The 23,086-nt window shown below is 46.5% G+C and overlaps 1 protein-coding gene across 4 annotated transcripts in view; it reads left to right on the forward strand.

Annotated features, from left to right (window-relative positions):
• TBC1D8 (TBC1 domain family member 8) overlaps window positions 1–23,086 on the forward strand; it is a 112,754-nt gene that overhangs the window by 64,252 nt on the left and 25,416 nt on the right. For all 4 annotated transcript variants that reach the window (XM_023618542.2, XM_023618541.2, XM_023618543.2 and 1 more), the window contains 7 exons: window positions 2,954–3,072; window positions 5,242–5,470; window positions 7,898–8,138; window positions 17,503–17,710; window positions 19,134–19,328; window positions 20,298–20,474; window positions 21,840–21,990. In XM_023618542.2, the coding sequence (XP_023474310.1) occupies window positions 2,954–3,072; window positions 5,242–5,470; window positions 7,898–8,138; window positions 17,503–17,710; window positions 19,134–19,328; window positions 20,298–20,474; window positions 21,840–21,990 (1,320 nt within the window). The remainder of the gene's footprint in view (window positions 1–2,953; window positions 3,073–5,241; window positions 5,471–7,897; window positions 8,139–17,502; window positions 17,711–19,133; window positions 19,329–20,297; window positions 20,475–21,839; window positions 21,991–23,086) is intronic.

Raw genomic sequence — 23,086 nt, forward strand, 5'->3', positions numbered from 1 at the left:
AAGCCATGCTGTGGTAGGCGTCCCACGTATAAAGTAGAGGAAGATGGGCATGGATGTTAGCTCAGGGCCGGTCTTCCTCAGCAAAAAGAGGAGGATTGGCAGCGGATGTTAGCTCAGGGCTAATCTTCCTTTAAAAAAAAAAGCAGCTTATTACGGCAGGGCCCCAGGGTGCTTCAAGGTTGTGGAGAATGAGTTCACACCCTGGTTCGCCTTCCATTCGATATCTGTGACTTTGGAGAAGTATTTGAGTCTGCACTTCCTCATTCAGTCTCCGTTACACATCAATGCGATAGTGCCTGGAATAGAAAGGTCACAGAGGTGAATCCTCTCCCCTGTCTCGTTCTTTTTCCTTACTCCACGTCTTTTCTTTCTGTAAATTAGGAAATAGATGAAAACATACAGCAAAAGATTGAAGGCCAATAAAGATACTGTTTCCCTTTATTCCTTGCTTTTATTTTTTTTAATATTTTGACGGATAATAAACAATAGAGATGTAGAAAGAGAAAACCTTAAAGTGCCAGAGAAGAGCAGAGACCTGGGCAACCCCAAGGGACGTGTGCAAATTTATTGGCTTCAGTGAGGATCCACAGACTCTTTCTTGAGATTGATTGTGTGATATGCTCTTCACCTGCTATAGAGGCACCATTGCTGACCCACCAGATTTAGGGGGTGTTTTTGTGACTGACACCTACACAGTTGCCATTTGAGGACACTGAATGAGCAAGGAAATTTAAGCCAGAGGCAGGTAAACCAGACGTACACCTAGGCCGTGTCAGCCCTGAGTGTGAGGAACCAAGCGGACAGTGAGGGTCCTCAATTTAGGGAGACATCATTTGGAAGCTTCCAGAGAGTCATGTTGTAGAGCCTGGAATCGTTTAGTTTGATTTTGTTTCAAAGGGTCTTTCTGTGTCAGAAGAGGAATAGGGAGCTTTCCTGACAGCGCAGAGGCCCTCCTAGGTGGGAAGGAAGTAGAGACCATGAGCACTCACCCAGAGCTAGCTCTCCTGAACCCATCGTGGGCTGCTGCTTGGGTTTATCGATCCTTAAAGAACAAGACAGGGGAGGTGGGACTGACGGTTAGCTGGGCAGGGTCGCAGGTTGTTAGGGGCTGAATTGTGTCCCCCGAAACAGTCGAATGTTGAAGCCCTACCCCGCAGTGTGGTGGCATTTGGAGGTGGGAGCTTTGGGAGGTATTGGGTTTAGATGAGGTCATGAAGGTGGGGCCCCCATGATGGGATTCATGTCCTTAGAAGAAGAGGAAGAGAAACCAGAGATCCCTTTCTCTCTCTGCCATGACAGTGAGAAGGCAGCCGTCTGCAAGGCAGGAAGGGGTCCTCACCAGGAGCAGACCTGCCAGCACCTTGATTTCGGGCTTCTAGCCTCCAAAACTGTGAGAAATAAAGTGTGTTGTTTAAGCCCCTCGTCTGTGGTGTTTTGTTATGGCAGCCTGAGCTGGTGAGACGCTGGTCAAGTGCTGTTGGTGCAGGACTGGAGTGGAGAGAACGGTCGAGCCAGCCCTCCCGTGACGAGAAGATTGGCTGTAGTGATGACGGAAGGACTTTGCTTTGGCAATTACAAACCGAAAAATTGGAAAAATTCAAGGAAATAAATACCCTTGTTTTAAACTCTCAGTTTTCCTTATGAGGTATTCTCAGATTCTTCTGTTTACTCCTTCCCAAGCTGCCCACGCAGAACCACAGTCCTAACACACGTGTTCTTCATGCTCACTGACCCCAAATCCACAAGCCCTGAGTGTGTTTTCTGGCATTTTTATGCATGGGGTGTTTATAAGATCCTCACATGCGTTTATACTCTGGAGAGAGGAAGGCTGCAGATAACGTAGAGAAGGTTCAGTCTTAACAAAATGCACATCTGGCTTTTGTGTCAGTGGTGGCTGGCTCTGTTGACCATGGTGCCTCTCACATTGGCTAGATTATTCTGCACTGTTGTTTGAGGTTAGAATATTTCCTGCTTCCCATTTTGGACATCTGGCCCTCCTAGCCAGAGGTTTATCCATTTCTGTACTAGAGGTACCCATTGCGCACGTGCCCTTCTTCGTCCAGGACCACGCATGCCTCAAGTCAGTGGACTTTACTGAGCATCTTCTCTGTGCCAGGTCCTTCTCTAGGAGCTGGCACAGCCCCTGTGCCCAGGTGCCCATTGTCCAATGGAGAGGACTAGGAGGCTCCTAGAGAGGAAATAGAGACAACTAAAAATCGAGATTTTTGGTAACGGTGTTGCTTAATACCTCGCAAATAGAGTGGTTTTGTTGTTGTTGCCTCTGAAAGCAGTTAACTTATTATATACAATTTAACTTTTGTGTTTTGTTTTAACACGTACTATGAAATGTCTTTTTATATGTGTTTTTAAGGGATGTTGTTGTAAATGATATGAAATATATAATTTGTAAATCTGGAAATTTCCTCGGCTGTTGCCGTTGTGCTAACGATGCCTGTTGCAAGTGGTGATGCCCTGGGCAGCCAGCAGAGCCCTCCTCTCGAGAGGCTCTTCCCTCTGTGAACCCGGGCTTTGTTCTCACAGGGGAGGCTACGCGAGACTGTTGAGGACCGGCCTGTAGCTTGGGGTTTGTCTCCCCTGGAATAGCTGTCCAGTTACAAATGTTTCTGTCACCTGAGGGGAGGTGGTAGGCATTCCATGCGATGGTGAGGCAGCACATCCACAGAGCAGTCCCAAGGCGAAGCCGGTTGGTCAGCTGGCGTATCCACGTGGCGGGGGGCCTGGGCTTCCCAAATCCCAGGGCTGTGGTGAGCGTGACCATGGCTCCAGGGCAGGGTGCCTGCCTTGTCAGCTGGCAAACTCTGGCCCAGGATGTGAGAACCCGGAATGTTTTAATAACAGAAATACAGGATTCATGATATTTGGAAAATGGTCTCATGTTCTGGGAATTACTTTTTGTCTTTTAATCTCTGTATCTTTTTCTGTTCCAACCCAGGTGCAACTTTAGAGGAGATAAACCAGCACTGGGACTGGCTGGAACAAAATCTCCTCCATACCTTGTCGGTCTTTGACAATAAAGACGACATTGCCAGCTTTGTCAAAGGGAAGGTGAAGGTAGGTCCCTTGATTCAAATGTTTCTCCCAAGTTTTCCATCTTTCTTACAACTTTCTTATAACATTTTGAATATTGCAGCATTTTTTATCATATTCTAACAGTTTTCTCCACTATGCCTGGACTTCTTGGTTTATATAAAGCCAAATAAGTTCGACTTGTCACCTGTCAAATTTCGCAGTCAGTCCAGCAAAGAAGACCTGAAATTAAAAAAAAGACCTCATTCTCAGGCCTAAGTTTCTGTTATCCTTTACAGAGGTGACAGGCCCTTTTTGTCTCAGGAAAAAAAAATAATGTTAAAATTTGTATTTTCGCACAGCAACGATGTTGTTTGACTCCTTAAATTAGTTACTCCCAACCGACATCTCGTCACTCTTTTTCTTGGATCTAGCACTTTGCTTTTCCTAAAAGTGGATATTTATTCTTAAGATATGTTAATGAAATGGAATTAAAGCCAATTAAGTTTTGAGAAGGCAAGAGAAGAATATTTTGGGAGGGATCTCTTAATATCTGCTGTGAATTACATCTTATATAACTGGTCTCATTGCAATAATATGATCCGTAACTGGTGCTTAATACCCTGCTAGGCAGGGAAAGGCTGTTCCTCATTCTAAATTTGACTCTTTTTTTAAACGCTTTAACACATTAGCCTGTAACACAGTTTTCATCCCCCAGGGTAAAACATCCCAGACCATTGATTTTGTTTATTTTTTTCTTAAAAAGTTTGCTTTTCCAACACACGAAGTGCTTCGGCTTTTTGTAAAGGGCATCAAAGTGAATTCTCAACTTCAAAGGGACAAACTAGGAGCGCTCTTTTGCTTTGGAGATGAGGGTAGTTTGGGATCAGGTAGAAAACAGGTCTCCTTGGTCCAGGTAGAGCAGTGGTGTTGGCTGATGTCCTCTCGGCATTGCCTCTGGCCTTTGGGGTAGCAGGTGGTCCCAGGCTTGGTGGGGACTTGTCCAGCTCCTGCGTTTCCACCGCGTGCAGCCTGGTCAGACTGCCTGTGGCTTGGTTCCCTGGGTCAGACTGCACTGGGCCTCAGCTACAGAAATACCCATCTCACGATTATTTTTTCATGCTCAGCCCCCTTTTCTTGGTCTAACGTAGGTTGTGGTGGTTCTTTGATTAGGTGTTTCTCTTCTTAATTTGGAGGAAGGGAACTCATTTTTGCTACAGCAGCTTTAGGAAAGCTGCTGCAGGCGAGGAAAAGCCCTTTTTCTCTACCCTCCTGGGTTCTGCGGCAGGGGCCCTGGAAATTAAACTGACAAAAGACAGGTTAATGAGAGAAACAGAGTTTATGACCATGTGCGGCGTGCATACATGTGGGAGAAACTCAGTGATGAGTAACTCAGAGGGGTGCTTAGAACTTGGGGCTTACATAGCATCTTAACCAAGAACAGTATATTTGAGAGAAGTGACAAGACAAAGGAAAAGGAGTTTAGGCTTCTAGGGGTGGCAGACGTGGGGAGGTGCATATATGGGGGAAAGGCTCTTAGTCGGGTTTGTGATGTAGATCCCTCTCAGTGCCGCTTGCGGGGGGTGGGAGTCTGGAGCTGTCTCCAGTGCTTTGGAGGTGTTCACAGCGTCAGCATCCTCGGCCGGTGCGCCCCTCTTCCCCCTCAGGACGATGTAGTGGTAGTGAAGTGTATCAGGTGTGCCGCAGTCGGGCAGTTGTTAGCTTTATACCAAATTTTTTGAACCTAACGAGGAGGATGTTTGTTAGTTTTTTTTAAAAAAGACTCACTTTTAACTCCAACTTGGGTAGTTGTTCGGGTTTGATGCCTCAGGTTTACAGCCTGAGCCAATCGATTGGTCCTCGTGTCCCCGTGGGGGAGCAGGGAGGTATCATAACGTGGGAATGAGAACTGGCGCTTACAAGCCACTGATTCGCCCAAAGCCTCGTGGCTGGTAAGGGGCCAGGCGAGAGACTTGTTCTTAGGTGTTCTGACCCCTGCTCGTTTCTTTCCCGCCATGGCTGTGTTTCTGGGTGGTGGGCGGACAGTGTGATGAGCTGTCCTCATCCATCCCGCTTGTCTGTTGTGGAAGCAGGGCAGGCTCCTCAGGTGCCTGTGCTCGGCTGTCCTTCCCACTTCCGTCCCTTCCCGCCTCTGCCTCTGCCTCTCCTGGCCCTTCTCACTGAACAAGGGGCCTTTGTCTTTCTGTGTGTCAGGCTCTGATTGCGGAGGAGACGAGCAGCAGGCTTGCCGAGCAGGAAGAGGAGCCCGAGAAGTTCCGAGAGGCCCTGGTGAAGTTCGAGGCCAGGTTCAACTTCCCAGAGGCAGAGAAGCTGGTCACCTATTACTCCTGCTGCTGCTGGAAGGGCAGGGTTCCCCGCCAAGGCTGGCTGTACCTCAGCATCAACCACCTGTGCTTCTACTCCTTCTTCCTGGGCAAGGAGCGTAAGTGAGACTGGCGCTGGCGCTGGTGCTGGGAGAGCGCTGGTCCTGCACGGGTGGAGTTGGCCCTCCGGATGCTTGTCCCGAGACAACTTATTAGCATGAAGAGTTAGATGACAAAAGATTGAAATAAGTGGTTGAGATGATAACCAGTGATACTTGATTAATTTCCAAATAACTTGTGCAGATAATTATATTTAATTATTTATACTACTACCACTATGGGGTTTGATGTTGTGAGAGTTCATTTTTTCTACTGCCTTGAGAAACATTTCTGTGTAGTCACTTCATATAGCTACTACAGGGTTTTTACTACTATATATTGCTTTGAAAACACGGTCTTATGACTGACAGCCCAGTAGTTCTAAAGGAGTAGAACATAGTGCTGCTTCCTCATATATGGGGGCTGTTTAAAAAATTCCCAGCCTGAAGGTCACGACTGCTCCTGGAAGAGTAGCCGATGCGCGGTGTTCCTAGACGGGGAGTTCTTCACCTGGGAGCACTGGAGATTCAGGCAGTGATTCACTTTTCACACATTCTTAGACTGACAGTTACTGTCCTAGGCAGTGGAATTTCAAGGTAAACAGAAAAGCCACAGTATCAATTGTATATTGAATTATACAATTCAATGAATAAAATGTCATTACCATTGAAATTTCTTCAGGAAGAAATACTGTTTCAAGTGCCCACTGAGGGGCTATGGATACTGTATGTATATATATTTGTATCTGTGTATATATGTTCTTTCTTCCCGCATTTATGTTTCTATTTCAGCTGGACCAATGAGAGGGGCTCCTCTGGCATTCCGCTGTAGCCAGTGTCCTGCCCGTGGTTGTCCCTTCCCTTTGCCCACACCGCCACCCTCAGCTCTGATGCTCCAGTGCATCCAGCCTGTTTGCACAGCCCTCCTCCACCCTTGGGATGTGCTCTCCTAACCTTTGCCATCCTTGTTCTTCTGCTTTCCAAAATGCTTCTCAAATTAACACCCTGTCTTTCCTTCCCTTCCTCATTCCGTGCCTGTTTGGAAACTCCTGTTCATCCTTCAAATACCAGTTCAGATATTATCACCTCCGGGTCACTTCCAGGAAACCTTCCCTGGTCCCCTTATAACTTGTGCCATATTTGGGTTTCTGTTTTGGGTCCTGTCAAGTCACTGGCTGCTTATTTATTTACATGTCTGTTTTCCCTGTTGGGACAAGCTCCTCAAGTGCAGGGCTCTTCACAAAGTTGGTGCTTAATGAACGACAGTTGATGGTGTAGGTGGACTGTACACTCAGGTGTCGCTTAACGATGGGGTTGGTTCTGAGGAACGTGTCATTAGATGATTTTGTTGTGTGAACATCATAGAGTGCACTTACACAAACCTGGATGGTATAGCCTGCTGCACACCTAGGCTGCATGGTGCTAATCTGATGGGACCACCTTTATATATGCTTTCTGTCCTTGACTAGAGCGTCGTTATGTGGTGCACGACTGTGTATGTGTGTGTGTGTGTGTGTAAAAGACTTACGTGGAAGCAACTAGAAGTAGCTGAAGACTTATTCTCAAGCCTGATGTGGAACTGTGGCCTTTTAAAATTGTTCAAGCACTGAAAACGCTATTGCGAAAGAAATGGAAAGAAATGGTAGAAATAAATATACACACTTAATCATCCCCTCCTTTATTTGAAAAGGAAAATGAGTTATTTTCTGACACTTAGTCATTGTCACCAAACCTGATGTTGTTAGGATGATGAAATTTGGGGAAAATTAATGATTGTGATGTTTGATAACATTTATCATTTTAAGCTGTTATACGCCTCTTCCCCATTCACTCTGCGTTAGTGCTAGCCCAGCTACCACTGTATTGGAACCATTTCTGAGAATAGAACACTTGTTTATAAAATGCCCTGTTTGTACTATATTACTTTAAAAAGTTCCATTAAACTACCTGTCCTTTGTCTTCTAAGACTCTTAACAAGTGTCTGTTGTTTGACACTGTCTAAACGTTAAGCCCATTTCTCTAAACAGAATCAAGAATAATCCTCTTTTGCAGTACCTTTTTTTATAGCTTACACCGTGAATGCTGCTTTTGAAACCAGAATTTATGTGGACTGAGAAACTCCTGCATGTTTTGCAAATATTTAAGTTTAAATATTCTTGAAGTTTTTACGTGGTTAAGTTGGTATTTCGGGATGATGTCCCTTGTATATACACAGTAGTCAGCAATTTGGGAAGTTTTGCATAAATCTTTAAGAAAACCATTAGAATAAGAGTTGGGTTCTAACACACAGCTGTCAGGCAGTTCTGTGCTTCCTCCTTCCTGCTCTGGGTTAAAGTTATTTGCATTTCACCTTAAGGAAAGCCTTGGATTGTTGTTTGCTGATGCACACAAGTTTGGCTCAAATTTAGGGTAAAATATATATAAAATATATATTTTTTTCTCTTCTAGTTAAACTTGTAGTCCCTTGGGTTGATATCCAGAAGTTAGAAAGAACGTCCAACGTCTTTCTGACGGATACCATCCGAATCACCACGCAGAGTAAGGAGCGGGACTTCTCCATGTTCCTGAACCTCGATGAGGTGTTTAAGATCATGGAGCAGCTGGCCGACGTCACGCTCCGAAGGCTGCTGGATAATGAGGGCTTTGACCTGGACCCAGATCTGCAGGAGCCGAGCCAGATCACCAAGAGGTAGGAGCTGCCGTTCCCACGCGTCCCTCACCCGCACAGGGGACTACAGCTTGTGCTCCACCTTCATTTACATGTGCTTTATTAGCCTTAGCTGTACTGGGTTTAAATTTCCCTTGTGGCGTAATCCAGATTTTCCTATGACAGACATATAATAATGGGCAATGATTATTATTCATTTCTTTTATGCAATAGACTTTGATTTCTGCGTCCAATTTCCCCTTTTTTCAGATATTATTTCAAAACTGATTTTCATAATACTTGTAGAAAATGTAATGTGGGTAGCCTCATGATAGAATTCTATTTAGCACTGTCCTTTATTAGTGACCATTAAGAAATTTTGTATTTTCATATTAAATTACTTTGTAGAAAAAGTTTTCAGGATGGTGGGTTTTATTTTTGGTACCAGTTGTCATTAGAAATATGCCTTACTAATGGTGTAAGTCAACATTCTTTATTATTTGTTTGCCCCAGATTGATACTAGTTACAGAGACTGGTGAGGTAGTTGCTTGAATTATTTGTCACATAAAAGAAGTTCTCCGTTATTTTGTAAAACTCCAACTATGGTGTTTGAGCATGACAGTGATTCTGACGTTGTGGCTCACCTGGGGCACTGCAGAGCTGTTGCAAAGGTGGACTGGTGCCAAGGCGTCCTGTGAGAGACAGGCCACCTAGGAAGTGCTGTCCTGGCTGGAAGTTTTGGATACAGTTACAGAATCACCACTGCTATTTGAAGACTACCAGTTACTAAAACAAATTTTTTTTATTGTGGGAAAATACACGACATAGAATTTACCGTCCTAACCGTTTTTAAGTGTATGGTTCAGTGGTATTAAGTGCATTCACACTGTTGTGCAGCCATCACCACTCTCCAGCTCCAGGACTCTTCATCTTGTGTAGGGAGGAAGGCATATTCCTCTGCCCTCTAGGTCCTTCTGGCTGCTCTAAGAATTAAATTGATATGAGACAGAATAACAGGAGAAAATCAAACAAATATAATAACATGTACACATGGGAGAGACCTAGGAAAACTGAGTAGCTCACTAACATGGCCAAAGCTGCCACCTTAAATACCATCTTTAGCTAAAGACAAAGGAGGATGTTGGGGGCGGTGGTTTGGGACCTCAGAGGGGAGGAAGGCAATTCACATGGAGACGGAAAAACAAATGTTTGGTAAACAGTTGTTTGCCATGCCATGCAGAGACAAGGGGACATGGGGAGGACTTTGATCAAATGGGCCTTGCTAGGTTCCTCCCTGTCTACCATTATAGTTCTCTATGGTGATAGCTCCTTCCTGGAACGACCTTCTATCTTAAATTCTTTTAGGCATTTTGGGGAAGGTCAAAGTTTCTTTCTGAGTCTTGTTGTTAAAAATAAGTCAAAGAGACACATTTTAGGGTGGCAAATTCTGATCCACCCCACTTGCAAAACTGAAACTCTGTACCCATTAAACACTAACTTCCCATTCCCCTCCCCCCAGCCCCTGGCAACCACCATTCTGCTTTCTGTCTCTATGAATTTGACAACTCTAGGTACCTCATATTAGTGGAATCATACAGTATTTGTCTTTTTGTGACTGGCTTATTTAACTTAGCATATCATCCTCAAGGATCATTAATGTTGTAGTGTGTGTCAGAATTTCCTTCCTTTTTAAGGCTGAATAATATTTCATTGTATGTATAGACCACAGAATGCTTACCTATTCATCAGTGGACACTGAGTTGCTTCTCTCTTTTGGCTATTTGTATGAACACGAGTGTGCAAATGTCTCTTCAAGACCTTGCCTTCAGTTCTTTTGGATATACACCCAGAAGTGGAATTGCTGGATCATATGATAATTCTGTGTTTAATTTTTGGGGAAACAGTATTAGTCTTTTGTTTTTTTTTGGTGAGGAAGATTAGCCCTGAGCTAACATCTCTTGCCTGTCTTCCTCTTTCTTTGCTTGAGGAAGATTAGCCCTGAGCTAACATCTGTGTCAGTCTTCCTCTACTTTATATGTGGATCTCCACCACAGCTTGGCTGATGAGTGGTGTAGTTCTGTGCCTGGGATCCGAACCTGGGCCGCTGAGGCAGAGTGTACCAAACTTAACCACCATGCCACCGGGGCCAGCCCCAGGGACCATTAGTCTTTTAAAAAAAATTTTTATTCATGTATTTTAACATTCCTCTTATTCCTTAAACATGTGTACTATCTTCTCTGAACAATTGGGGGAATCTGTGTCTTTTTTTTTTTTTCCTGAGGAAGATTAGCCCTGAGCTAACATCTGCCAATCCTCCTCTTTTTGCTGAGGAGGAATGGCCCTGAGCGAACATCTGTGCCCATCTTCCTCTACTTTATATGTGGCACGCCTACCACAGCATGGCTTGCCATGCAGTGTCATGTCTGCACCCGGGATCCCTGGGCCACCGAAGCGGAATGTGTGCAATTAACCACTGCGCCACCGGGCCAGCCCCATGAATGTGTGTCTTTTTAATTAGTCTCTGAATGGCAGTGTGTTTAGACTTTTCATGTATTTAGAATTCAAAGACCTTTCCTCTTGTGTGCATGCATTTTAAGTTGATCATGTGTAGTCAGAAGTAAGACAAAAATCAAAAACAAATGCTCAGATTTTGGGGTGAAATTCCAATGAATTTCACTTGGTTTTGTGTCATGTCTGATAATCTGACAGTTCCTTTGTGACGTGGGGGGTGCTGCTTGTCACTCCCTTATGAAAGGGGACCCTTGAGGGCTGTCCTTTGGTCTTCTGACCCCAGGCCTGAGCTCCTGAGCTCCTTCGTGTACCTCCCACCCCTAGGCTTCCTGTTATGGTTTCTGGCTCCATCCTGGGGGCCTGCGAAGACAGCCCAGCACAGTGCAAGACGCACTCTCCCTGGTTCCTTCAAACCTGTCTGTGACAGTTTAGTTATCTGAACGCTTTTAGTCCAGCTTACAAAGACCTGTTAAAAACGGAGAAGAGGGTCTCAGTTGTATGAATGTTAAAGGGCTCACAGAAACCACGAATTAAAGCTTTTCCCTCGAGATATGTGAGTGTGTGAATTGCAACCGCAGTTTTAGGAGTGAGAGGCCAGCTAACAGCTGCGTGTGTTCTGGTGAGCCCCGTGTGCGCTGGGATTTCAGATGATTCCTCACAGATTTCCTGATCCTCTGTCATGGCTCCACTTCCAGATGTGGCATTTTTAAATGGTTTTGGCTAGAAATGAGGAAAGAAGAAGACCAAAAGTCTGTTAGCACTTAAGATCCTTCTGGTAAAATCATCTGTTTTGGAAGAAAAGTCATCAGTTTTGGCAGTCTTCATTCACGTTCCAGAATTCAGGTGAATTCTGCTCCCCCTCTACTTTCCACCCTGGGAACTAAGAGAAAGGGGAAGTGAGAAAAAAGAGACAAAAAGTGCTCCTGTGGTGGCCTGTGTGGAGCTGCCTGGTGCCTGAGGGCTGGCCCCAAGATGATGGCAGAATTCTGGTCCACGCTGTGTCTTTGGTCACTGCACTATGAGTGACTTCCTCCAAAAGTGAAAGGCCCCCCCATTGCCTGTCCATCCCTCGTGGGCTCTCATGTGTAGCTTTCTGTCCTGGAGACGTAGGCCTGTGGACATAAACAGGTAATGACTCAGTCAGCTTGACATCCTGCCAAGAGAGCCCAGGTTTTAAAGTTTAGGAAAACAGTCTCTTCATGCTAAGGGCACAATCAGAAGTGCTGGAATGCCCCTCAGGCTCCTTTTTGTTGATATATTTTCACTTCCCTTCCCAGATAACACTTTAGAAAGGAGCCCTTACAATCAGTCATCATTACTGCTTGTGCTCACTCCTGTGGGCCTTACCACACAGAGTAGAGCCAGGCTCCCTCCAGCGCGAGCGGGGAGGATGGGATGGGGCGTTGTGCCCCAGGATCCAGTGGAACAAGTGAGGGCTGGCAGGACTTGGAGTCCTCTGGCCCAGCCCTCGCTTCACAGAATAGGGCCTGGACTGGGGGAGCTCCAGTGTTCGGTGACATAGAATCCAGGAGGGCAGGGTGCTTGAGGCTGGGGAGTGGGCTTCCAGGGAGAGAGGGGAGAGGGAGGGAATGAATTGATGAGTCCTGAAATTTCCAAACAGAAAATATAGATTATGAAGTTGTGAATGATGGGGTGGGAAAATTGTGGCCAGCTGTTTTTAGGGGAGAGATGGGGGAGGTAGTGAGCTCACTAAATTGAAATTAAATAATATCTTCATTAAAATCTGTTTTAACTGGCTGAAAATACTAGAGGAAAACTTAGTGAATGTGGTGTGGCAAATGGAGACTGTTTCCCACGACGTAAGCCCTCTCCGCCAGTATCTAAGGTGGAGAGTGGCTGCCAAGGGGCCGACGTCGGCAGTGTCAAACCCTCGGCCTCGGCGCCTGGCTGGTCCTTAAATCCCCCGTCTGTCTTTTCAGACCGTCATCGGCCTTTCCCTGCTCAGATGTGCTCCCTTCCCTGCTCTTCTTCTTGCGCCCCCGCTGGGAACGCACGGGCTCGCTCTGTGTAATTTATTTGACTTTCCGCCCTTCTGAGTCTAGCTTACAGTCGACATCTCTTGGGGGCTCGTGCAGCCCTGAGCAGCCCCCGCTCACCAGGGAAGGGCCACGTCTGCTGACCCTGCAGTGCTCTAGCTGCCCTGCACCTGTTGGGGTCCTTCAGGTGGTTCTCTCTGGGGCAGGAGGGGAGCAGAGGACGAAGGCAGGAGCCTTCTGTTGGAGTGACAAAGCCTTATAGATGTCCAGTGTGGTTGAGGTCCTCGTCTGGCAGGGCTCTGTGGATGGGTTTTTAAAGGGAATGGGGGCACTGCGGGCACTTAGCTGAGTCTGCCTTCACACGGCGGCCTGTTGTCTGAGGGCTGGCTTAGCCTCACATCCCCACCGCCCCCAGTGGTCCTGGGCTGCAGGGGGATCTGTGTAAGCTGCCACATGGCAACTTTGTCCTTCGTTTCCGTAAGCTCTTGGGGGTTCGCAGGGGAAAGATGTTTTGAGTAAACACAGATTTGAGAAATGCAATGTTTTATCTTCACACTTGGGCTTAGAATAAAAGCATGTGTGTCTGGCCTTTCTGCCTTGTTTCTAGATTGCTAGTTCTTGGTATTTCCCGGAGTTTTAAATGCACTGGGCATGGGTCTGCTGGTGGGCCCACAACTAAGACTCACAGGAAATCTTTGTGTATATCTTTATGAGGCAAAGTGGCTGCAGAGGACCGAGTTATTCTAGAAGGCAGGTGTGGTGGCTCGAGGCGCTCTGTCTAGTGTCAGATGGGAAGTCCTCGCACACTGAGCTGACTGGGGGGAGCTCACTTGTCATACAGCCTGAGTTTGGGCAAGCATTTGGCCTCGAAGCAGCTTTAAGCAGCTGACTCATAGTAGGTTTGTGTATGTAGAACGAATGACGTGAGAGAGGGAGAGTTGGCATACAAGGCCAGACACAGTTCTTCCCAAAAGCATTCTAAAAGGTTTATAGGGAAGAGAGGGACACCTGTGGGTTTTTTTGTTTTTTGGGTTTTTTTGGTGAGGAAGGTTGGCCGTGAGATAACAGCTGTTGCCAATCCTCCTCTTTTTGCTTGAGGCAGATTGCCCTGAGCTAACATCTGTTGCCAGTCTTTCTCTGTTTTATATATAGGTTGCTGCCACAGCGTGGCTTTGATGAGCAGTGTAGGTCCATGCCCACGATCCGAATCCGCAGACCCCAGGCCGCCAAAGTGGAGCATGCTGAACTTAACCACTATACCACCAGGCTGGCCCCAAGAGACACCAGTTTTTGATACATCTTTACCTAACTAGGAGAGAGAAATCTTATTCTAGGTTTGCAGAGAAACAAAAGAGCTGCTTACCCTTTAATTTCTTGGGTCTGAAGTTTCAGGAATTAAATCTGAAATTTTAGAATGTGTGCATATAGTCTAGAATTTTCTACAGAGTGCTCACACATGATTGCACATATTAATTTCAGCTTCAACAACAAACTTGATGTTTATTTCTCCACATCTGATCAACCCGCATTTATTCCCTGTGTGGTTGCAGTTTCATAACACAGCGTGTGAGGATGGGATGATTTGTGGCATCTTCCCCTGCCATTCTGAGCTGTGGCTTCTCTTGGAGCTGTTGCTCTGACCTGTGTACCCCGCGTGTGGACAGTGGGGAATGTATACTGTGGGGGCTGCTGGGCTACTTCCCATCTTTACAGGGGTGCTCCCGCCATGGCTCATGGGCCTGTGATTAGCCACTGCTTTCCGAATGGTAGGTTAGGACCCATGCCTGCTGATTGTCTCTTTGGAGGAGAAGTAGAGATCTTCACTAAGTATTGGAGGGTCTGGACGGCAAGGTGTGACCAGTGGACTTTGTTTTCCATGCTCTTTGGGAAAAGGAGTTGATATATTTAGAGCATCAAAGCTACCGCTTGCTTCAAAACAGACCTAAAGGATGAGGTGGTCTCATTCTGAGCTTCATGAAGGGTTTATGTTTCTCATCTCTCAAGTCATTGTGTCTTCATCTCAGTTATGTCAGAAAGTTAAATATCATCTGTCATACATATTTAAAGGCAGAATAGGAAGAGAAATTTCTAGTAGGGAGGAAGGAAGCTAATTTAGGAAAGTCCCTCCTGCTGCTTTCTTTTTTATAACTTGAGGTCACTGGTCTCACTGTGTGAGAGACACGTCGACAGTGAAGGGGAGGACAGCCCGGAAAGGAGAAGGGACACTGTGCATAGTCCCCAGGCTGCTTGGAGGCCACAGAGAAGGGGCCTGAGCTGAGCTCTTGGCTGAGGCAGCAGGTGCACTGAGCAGAAAAAGCGTTTCCAGTCTGCCTCAGATAGCTGAACACTTTATTCTTAATTTGAAGGGCTGGGCACAAGGTAACTATAAGTCCTCCCATCCTCCCCGTAGCTCGCCACAGCTGCTGTCATTCCTGTTACTCGCCCTGTGTTCACCTCGGCTTCAGCATCTCCTAAGTGACAGGATGTGCTTCCAGGAAGCAAAAGACACAGTTGAATTCAGGGGGGCTGGAACCACATTTGTAAGTCATGTACACTGAGGAAGCATTGGCTTTACTTTCCCCAGTGTGGCCAGGAGACTTTGAGGACAAGGATCTAAGTTTTCCAGTTTAAATGTTGGACATAGGTCAGCTGTGAGGGAGCTGGGGTGATCTTAGGGGCCTTGCCTTCTGTTCTTGCAGTGCATGAACTTCTGGAGCATTCATGGTGCTTCCCCACATTCTCCCAGCTCCTCCCTGGCGGAAGCTCAGGCTCCTTTGGAAACAGCCGTCCATGTTGCATCAGGTGTTTAAGGAACTGAGGCTTTGGCCTGCAGTAACTGCACCCATCTTGATCTGTAGGATTTGTCTAATTTCTCTCAGTGCCCAGATGAGTTCCTGGACACATATGTAACTTCTGTTTGTGAGAGTTTGATAGTAAATTCCATGGCCTGTCCCATCTCTGTATGGTGTCTCCTTGGAAGACATTTGTGTGATGGTGTGAAGTGAGAACCGGGTTGGAAATGAGAACTGGTGCAGAAGGGGCATGTGTGTGCAGCATGGCCTGGTGGGGTGAGGGGTAGTGCAAAAGCTCCATGACCAGATGCCGTCTAAAGATCCTGGCTGCAGTGCAGAGTCCAGAGTGCAGAGTTTAGTATCTTGCATTTATCTAGCATTTTAAAAGTTACTCTTTTCCTAAAAGAAAATATCTGAGTTTTTTAAAAAGCTGATATGTGGTCAGGTAGAAAATTTAAGCACAGTAAAAGAAACCTCACTACGCAGAGACAACCACGATTGACATTTTAGGGAAAGTCTTTTTATGCATCACTTTCTGCAAATGTTACAGAATTATTTATATAAATGGGATCATACCATAGATGCTATTTCTCACCTGCTTTTTTCTCTTTTACAGTATTGTGGACGTCATTTTACGTTTGCAGAGATCCCTTGAAGCAGAAAGGTTAGGTGGTGTTTCCATCTTACAGATGGCACAATGAGATGCAGAGAAGTCTAGTCCAGGGTCACACAGCTAATAAGAAAGCCAAGACTTCATATTCCTGACTTTGAGCAAAGTCTCATTCTTTCAGATAAATCTGAAGAGCTCTTATTTAATGTGACAAAATTTTTACCTCTGTTCATCGGAATTTCCCTGCTGCTAGAATTTTGGTGTATGACATGAATTCATCAGTATTTTCAAATGTTGTGATTTGGCACCTTCTTGCTTGATTGGGTTTCAGAGCCAAGAATCAGGGTATGGGAGGTGCCCCTGGGGTGGGCTCTCCCCCCGCCCACCACCATTCTCTCCTGTCACTGATGGGATACTGATGGGGCTTCTCTCCAGTGAGACTTGGATTCTTTTTTTAAAGATAATAATAGCTAATGTTTATTGAGCATTTACCACATGCCAGGCACAGATGTGAATTTTTTAACAGCTTTTTTGAGATATAATTTACATGACGTACAATTCACCCTGTTAAAGTGTACCATTCAGTGGTTTTTAGCGTATTCAGGGTTGTGCAATCATCACCACAGTCAATTTGAGAACATTTTCCTCACCCCAAGAAGAAACCCCATACTCAGGAGCTGTTGCTTCCCATTTATACTCTCGCCCAGCCCTAAGCAATCACTAACTTATTTTCTCTCTTTATAGACTTGTCTGTTTTGGAAATTGCATGTAAATGGAATCAGGCAATATGTAGTCTTTTGTATCTGGGTTCTTTCATTTAGCATGTTTTAAAAGTTCATCAGTGTTGTAGCATGTATCAATACTTAATGCCTTTTTATGGATGTACAGTATTCCATTGAATGAGTATATCACGTTTTGTTTATCTGTTAATCAGTTGATGGACACTGGATGTTTCCACTTTTTGGCTATTATGAATAATGCTGCTGTGAACATGCGTGTAAAGGTTGTGAGTGGACATACGTTTTCAGTTCTCTTTGATCTATACCTAGAAGTGGAATTGCTGGGTCACATGGTATCTCCGTGCTTAACCTTTTGAGGAACAGCTAGACTGTTTTCCCAAGTGGCCACACACATTTTACATTGCCACCAGCAGTGTGTGAAGATTCTAGATCTCTACATCCTCTTTTATTATCTGACTTGGATGCTGGATTCTGATACAGTTGTTTTATGGTGGTTCACAATGTCACTGAAACCAGGAAGGAATGTTTATTTTGGTCTGTGAGTCTGTTACAGTGCTTCTGTGCAGAGGCATTTTCTGCTTTCAGTTCTTGTTCCCGCGGCTGGCTGTGAAGTGGAGTGCGTGCTGCCGACTTGGGTGGGAACTAGAGTGCACAGTACCTTTTTGCATTCACTTCAGTATCAGGTTGTGCCAGTGGAGTTTAAAGTGTTTTCCTTTGTAACCTGCCTCTTTTGATTCTTGTTCCCTCCTTCCCAGGGACCTTGAAGCCAGAGCACAGAATGAGTTCTTCCGGGCCTTCTTCAGGTTGCCGAGGCAGGAGAAGCTGCATGCGGTCATGGACTGTTCCCTCTGGACGCCATTCAGTCGCTGTCACACCGTTGGGCGGATGTTCACCTCGGACAGTTACATCTGCTTTGCCAGCAAGGAAGATGGCTGCTGCAACGTCATTCTCCCGCTCAGAGAGGTAGAAGCTGCCTGGCGTGAGCTTCCTGGGCCCGCCTTCTGAGGCTGAGCCTCTGTTTGTTGTGAGACGGGCACAGGAGGGTATGCTCACACAGCAGGGTTTTGCCCGCCAAAGATGGGTGTCTAGAGGGAGGCATGGCCTGAATGTGACCATTACCATTTGGCAGGTGCTTTTTCTGTTGTTGCTGCGGCAACTGAAATTGACATAGAAGTGATTGCTGAGAACAGGGCTCTGACCTCTGCCTTATTGATAAAGCCGTTATTAAAGGCACGTGCTTCGCAGTTGAAGCATTTTCAGTGGCTCTTTGGAGTTAATCCTCTCCTTTCACTCACACAAAAGGAAAAGAAAAAAAGCAACCTACAAAAAAGCATCACTTTTGAAAATAAATGTCAAATTGCTTGGCTTTTATACCCTCCTGGAACTTAAGTTAAAAGTTTTAAAAATGGCCCCTTTAATATGCATCAGGTCCCTTTCTACTATAAAATTCTATAATTATCTTCTTGGAAATGGAGGGCAGCTGGAATCTGCTTCCACATCTGACAAGCTCCGTCCTTTGGTTTCAGGACCTCTCTGCTTGGACGGTACCCACAAGTCTGTCACACCTCAAGACTTCCAGATTCTTGTTACTGTAACATATCTTCCTAAGCACGATTCTTTGGAAAAATTCAAAACCTTTTCATTCCTGTGATCTACCTCCACGTCATTTTTCTGCAGTAGATGACTTCAGTGTACCGATATTCTCACTTATGAGTGGAGCAGGAAATTCGAGAGTTGTCATATATTTATTTTGTTAAATTGTGGTAACATATAAATAATATAACATTTACCATTTTAACTATTTTTAAGTGTACAGTTCAGTGGCATTAGGTACCTCTCATTGTTGTGCAGTCATCACCGGAACTTGTTCATCTTCCTAAACTGGAAGGCTGTCCCCATGAAACACTGACTCCTCATCCCCGCCCCCCAGCCCCGGCAGCCGCCACTCTGCTTCCTGTCTCTGTGAATTTGACTACTCTAGGTACCTCACATAAGTGGAATCATACGGTATTTGTCTCTCTCTGACTGGCTTATTTCACTTAGCATGATGTCAGGGTTCCTCTGTGTGGTAGCAGGTGGTCAGAATATTTGTCCTTTTTAAGGCTAAATAATGTTCCATTGCATGGATATACCACATTTCGTTTATCCATTCATCCAGTGAGGGACCTTTGAGTTACTTCCACCTTTAGGCTGTTGTACACATGCTGCCATACATCCCTTTTAATCTTTGTACCAGTTCCGCATTGCAGTTCCTTGGTTTTGCCTTCTATCTTGGGATATTTCCTGAATATATAATTAAATGCCTCCTCCTTCTTTCTGAATATATAATTAAATGCCGCCTCCTTCTTTCTTGCTGTACCTTTGTGTGTGTAATTTGTTGCAACAGGTAGTGAGCATTGAGAAAATGGAGGACACAAGTCTGCTGCCTAACCCCATTATCGTCAGCATCCGGAGCAAGATGGCCTTCCAGTTCATCGAGCTCAAGGATAGAGATAACTTGGTGGAGAGTCTGCTCGTGAGGCTGAAGCAGGTGCACGCCAACCACCCCGTGCATTATGACACCTCAGGAGATGAAGACATGGTATGATCCTTCTAAACAGTGGGATTCCATGCCTCGAAAAGCCCCTTTTTCATCACTCTAGGGCAGTGGCCTCCGAAGGGCGGCATATATAACGATGGTCCACTTGGGCAGAAGGGAAATACGTTGGAGGCTGTTGGGCCTGTGTATCGGGCAGTCTGGTCTCGTCTCACATCCGCTGGATGCCCTGAGTGGGTGTCACACAGTTAGAGGATGCTCCACACAGATTAGAGGGCTGGTGGGGACTCACCCCACAGGTTGGAGGGGCTGATGGGGCAGCCCCACCAGAGGTTAGTGGGGTTGACGGGTACCTTCCTCCATCTGTTAGAGAGGTTGATGGGGTACTCTCACGGGTCAGAGGGGTGGACAGCCACCCCCTCATAGCTTGGAGGGTTCGATGGGGAATCGCCCCACAGGTCAGTGGACACCCTCCTCACAGGTTAGAGGGTCAGTGCCCTCTACTCCCTGAGGTTGGAGGGGATGACCTTATTTGGGAGGAGATGTAATTTGCCAAAAGAGAAGTTTCTTTGTATTTAAAGTTAGACAGCCGCAGAAATGGACCCAGGTCTGCTGAGGCCTAGCGTCCTGTTCTTTCGCATCCATCGCCCTCTTCCTTGACCTGTTTTCACCCACAGTAGTGACAAGGAGAAAAGGATTAAAGTCTCTCAGTACCCTCGATCTGTTTTCTTGGGGTTCTGGAAGCTGAAGGGGATGAGGCTGAGAAATGTGCATTCCCTGCCCTGACTTGGGCACATCCTCTATGTGCCATGCGTGGCCTCACTGGAAGACGCGGTGTGGACCATATTCTTTCCTGAGCATCAAATCTGTGGGGTCTAAAGTTAGTCTGTTTTTCCCTTGAGTCATAGATAGAGAGGCATGCCTAAGTTGGGTGCACCTCATGCCTCCAAAGACCATCCCATAATTAAAGCAGTGACTTTCTTCTATCTCGCTTTTTCTTTTTTTCCCATGCAGACTTCCCCTGTGGTTTATTCAACAAGCATGTGCAGTGACCACAAGTTTGGGGATCTTGAGATGGTTTCTTCTCAAAATAACAAGGAAAGTGAAAAAGAGACGAGCCCGCGGCTGCACCCCGAGGCCCTGACAGCTGTCTTCCAGCAGTCAGGCAGCCAGAGCCCCGACTCGCGAATGGTGGGTGCCACGCCTCTGCCCTTGCTGGGCACCCGCGAAGTTGTTGCAGTGCGGTTTCCCAGCTGTCTGCCCCACTGTGGAATGTGGCATCCGCTGGTGCCAGCCTGCAGGCCTCAGGAGAGCAGGCGTGCTGGTTGCCAGGCAACCTTGAGCTGCGAGCACTCCGCCTCCCTCTTTCTCTCGTTGGCAGAGGGTGGCGGGCGTCAGCTGATACCAGTTGCCTGAGCACATCGGGGTGCGTCCAGGATGTGGTCAAAGGCTAAGAGTGATGGCTCTCCCTACCTGCCTCTTCAGTGAGAGCCCTCAGCGCTGTCCCTTGTGGGTTTTTCCAGATGCAGAACAAGTCTTTCTCCTTTTATCCAGTGGCGTCTGTGTGGGCTCCTTGTTACAGTGTTTCTTTTTTCTGTCTCCTGGGACAAAGGGTCTCCTGTCTTCTAGTTTTACTGAACTAAAAATAGTTTTGTTACATTTGCTTACAGTTTTCCTCTTTGTAGGGAGAACCGGAGGGAAATGTCACGTACAGTAGGGTAAACAGACCAGAAATTGTACTTGAAATGGTGCCGGGGCAGGTGGGGAGCTGTGTTGCTACCACGGGTACTGAGGTGGCTGTGAGCACTGTCACCTGATGACACAGAGGTGCTCAATTAACTCTTGTTGACTTAACACATGAGAATATTGAAGGGATGTGTAAACTTCTCCCATTACTGGAGAATAAAGATCATTAAAAGGGTATATAAACATCTTGTTAAAAGGCGCTAAAAATTGTGGCCATCTAGGGATAATTTTAAAGGATTTTTAGTTGCCTAGAGAAATAGTATCTTTCTTGTAAATGCAAGTCCTCCTGTCTCCAACGCCTGTGTTGTTTCTCCTAACTTTCACTAAATAATTTCTGATAATGAAAACAATATAATTTTTCATGTTTCAGTTTTTCCTCTGGCTGGCAGGAAGCTCAGGGCAAATTATGATACCCCCTTGCTACCCTTTGCCCTCTGAGCTGACCTGTGTTTCAGCAGCTGGCTCAGTGTCAGCATCCTGAGGGAGCTTCCCGTAACGTGGCCCCATCTGCTTTGGGCGCCTTTACTGTTTGGACAAACATATTCTTACTGTCTCAGCTTTGCCAAGGAAATGGCATTTTATCTGTGTAGATGCTCCCCCTGGGCCCTGAGCTCCTGCAGGGCTGCTCTTCTGTGTTCTTCTTCACACCCTCTGTGCCTGATAGGGGTTCAGAAATATTTGCTGAACAAATTGCTGTCACTGTGGGTGCCTCCGTTAACAGAGGCGACGTGTCTGTTGTGGATTGTGGGTGGGCTGTGGTGGAAGGTGTGGACCGGCTTCTTTATACATTAGGAATGTTTCCATTTCCAGTCCAGGGAACAGATAAAAATAAGCCTGTGGAACGACCACTTTGTGGAATATGGTAGAACGGTGTGTATGTTTCGCACAGAAAAAATTCGGAAGCTCGTGGCCATGGGGATCCCTGAATCTTTACGTGGCAAACTCTGGCTGCTTTTCTCAGGTGAGTGTTTCTGGTGTCTTTAGGCCAAATGTTATTCCTGGAGCAGACGAGGAACAGAGGCCCAGATCTGAGCAGTGTGTGCTTGTGCAGACAAGTTGTCTGTCTTTGGAGTTCCCAGCTGAGAACTTCAGAACCCTTACTGTGTTAGCTGTAGGACCTTGGTCAAGTTGCCTGCAGCCTCTGGGCTGCAGTATCCTCCTTGGTCAATGTGAGGTCTGGACAAAGTAATCTCTTCTTTAAAAATAACTTTATGAGTCTCTTCATAGTTCTGAGAATTCTGTTAAGAACCCCTGGAAGTGAAGTGTCTTTCTAGAACATGAGTTCTGAAATAGACTAAACAAAAAGATCTTCCTGAGTTGTTCACTTGCAGGGCCGTTGAAATGAATCTTCAGAGCACATTTTCTGTTGGGCCCTCTTCCGTTGAAGATGTACCATCCCCAAGAGGCAAAATTGTAGAGATTTCTCTTCTGTCCCTTCTCCTCCTCCTGTACTACTGGACCCATTCATTGATGGCCGTACCCAGCCTCGGGCGCTGGGACTCTGCCTCTGCTGCTGTTGGTGACATCTGGGAGTCCCTCGTCAGAACAGTTACCAATGGATGGGCTGAGCCAGGGACCAGACTTCTCCAGAGACTTGCTGAGCAGGCATCTGTCTGTCTCTCTGCATTGGTTGTGAGCCATTTCGTCCTGCTCAGTGGAGGAGCTGGGGCCCTACGAGCAGGAAGGGATGGCCCCTGCCCTCTGGGGTGTGACTTTGCTGCCCCTTTCAGGGTGTTCTGGGAGGCCTGGCCCGGAGGCCCACGCTCCACAGGTGAGCTGCGGTGCTCGTGTCAGCGGTGAGCCTCCTGGAGGCTGGGCCTGGGCAGCTGGCCTCTCACTCTGCCCTTTGCTGCTCCTCCCGCGCGCCAGCCTTGTCCCATCCATCACCCTCAATCCTCTATCCTCTCTCTTCCTCATCTCTCCTCACAGAGAGCCCAGCCCCTCCCCTCCTGCCCAAGACGCCCAGCTGCAGATTTCATGCTTTCCGGCGGACTGGCGGCATTGGCTTGTTGCATTCATTGCTACTTCTGCTACCCCTGCTCCCCGTTTCCCAGGCT

The sequence above is a fragment of the Equus caballus genome, chromosome 15 (assembly GCF_041296265.1).
Source record: "Equus caballus isolate H_3958 breed thoroughbred chromosome 15, TB-T2T, whole genome shotgun sequence".
Lineage (NCBI taxonomy): Eukaryota > Metazoa > Chordata > Mammalia > Perissodactyla > Equidae > Equus > Equus caballus.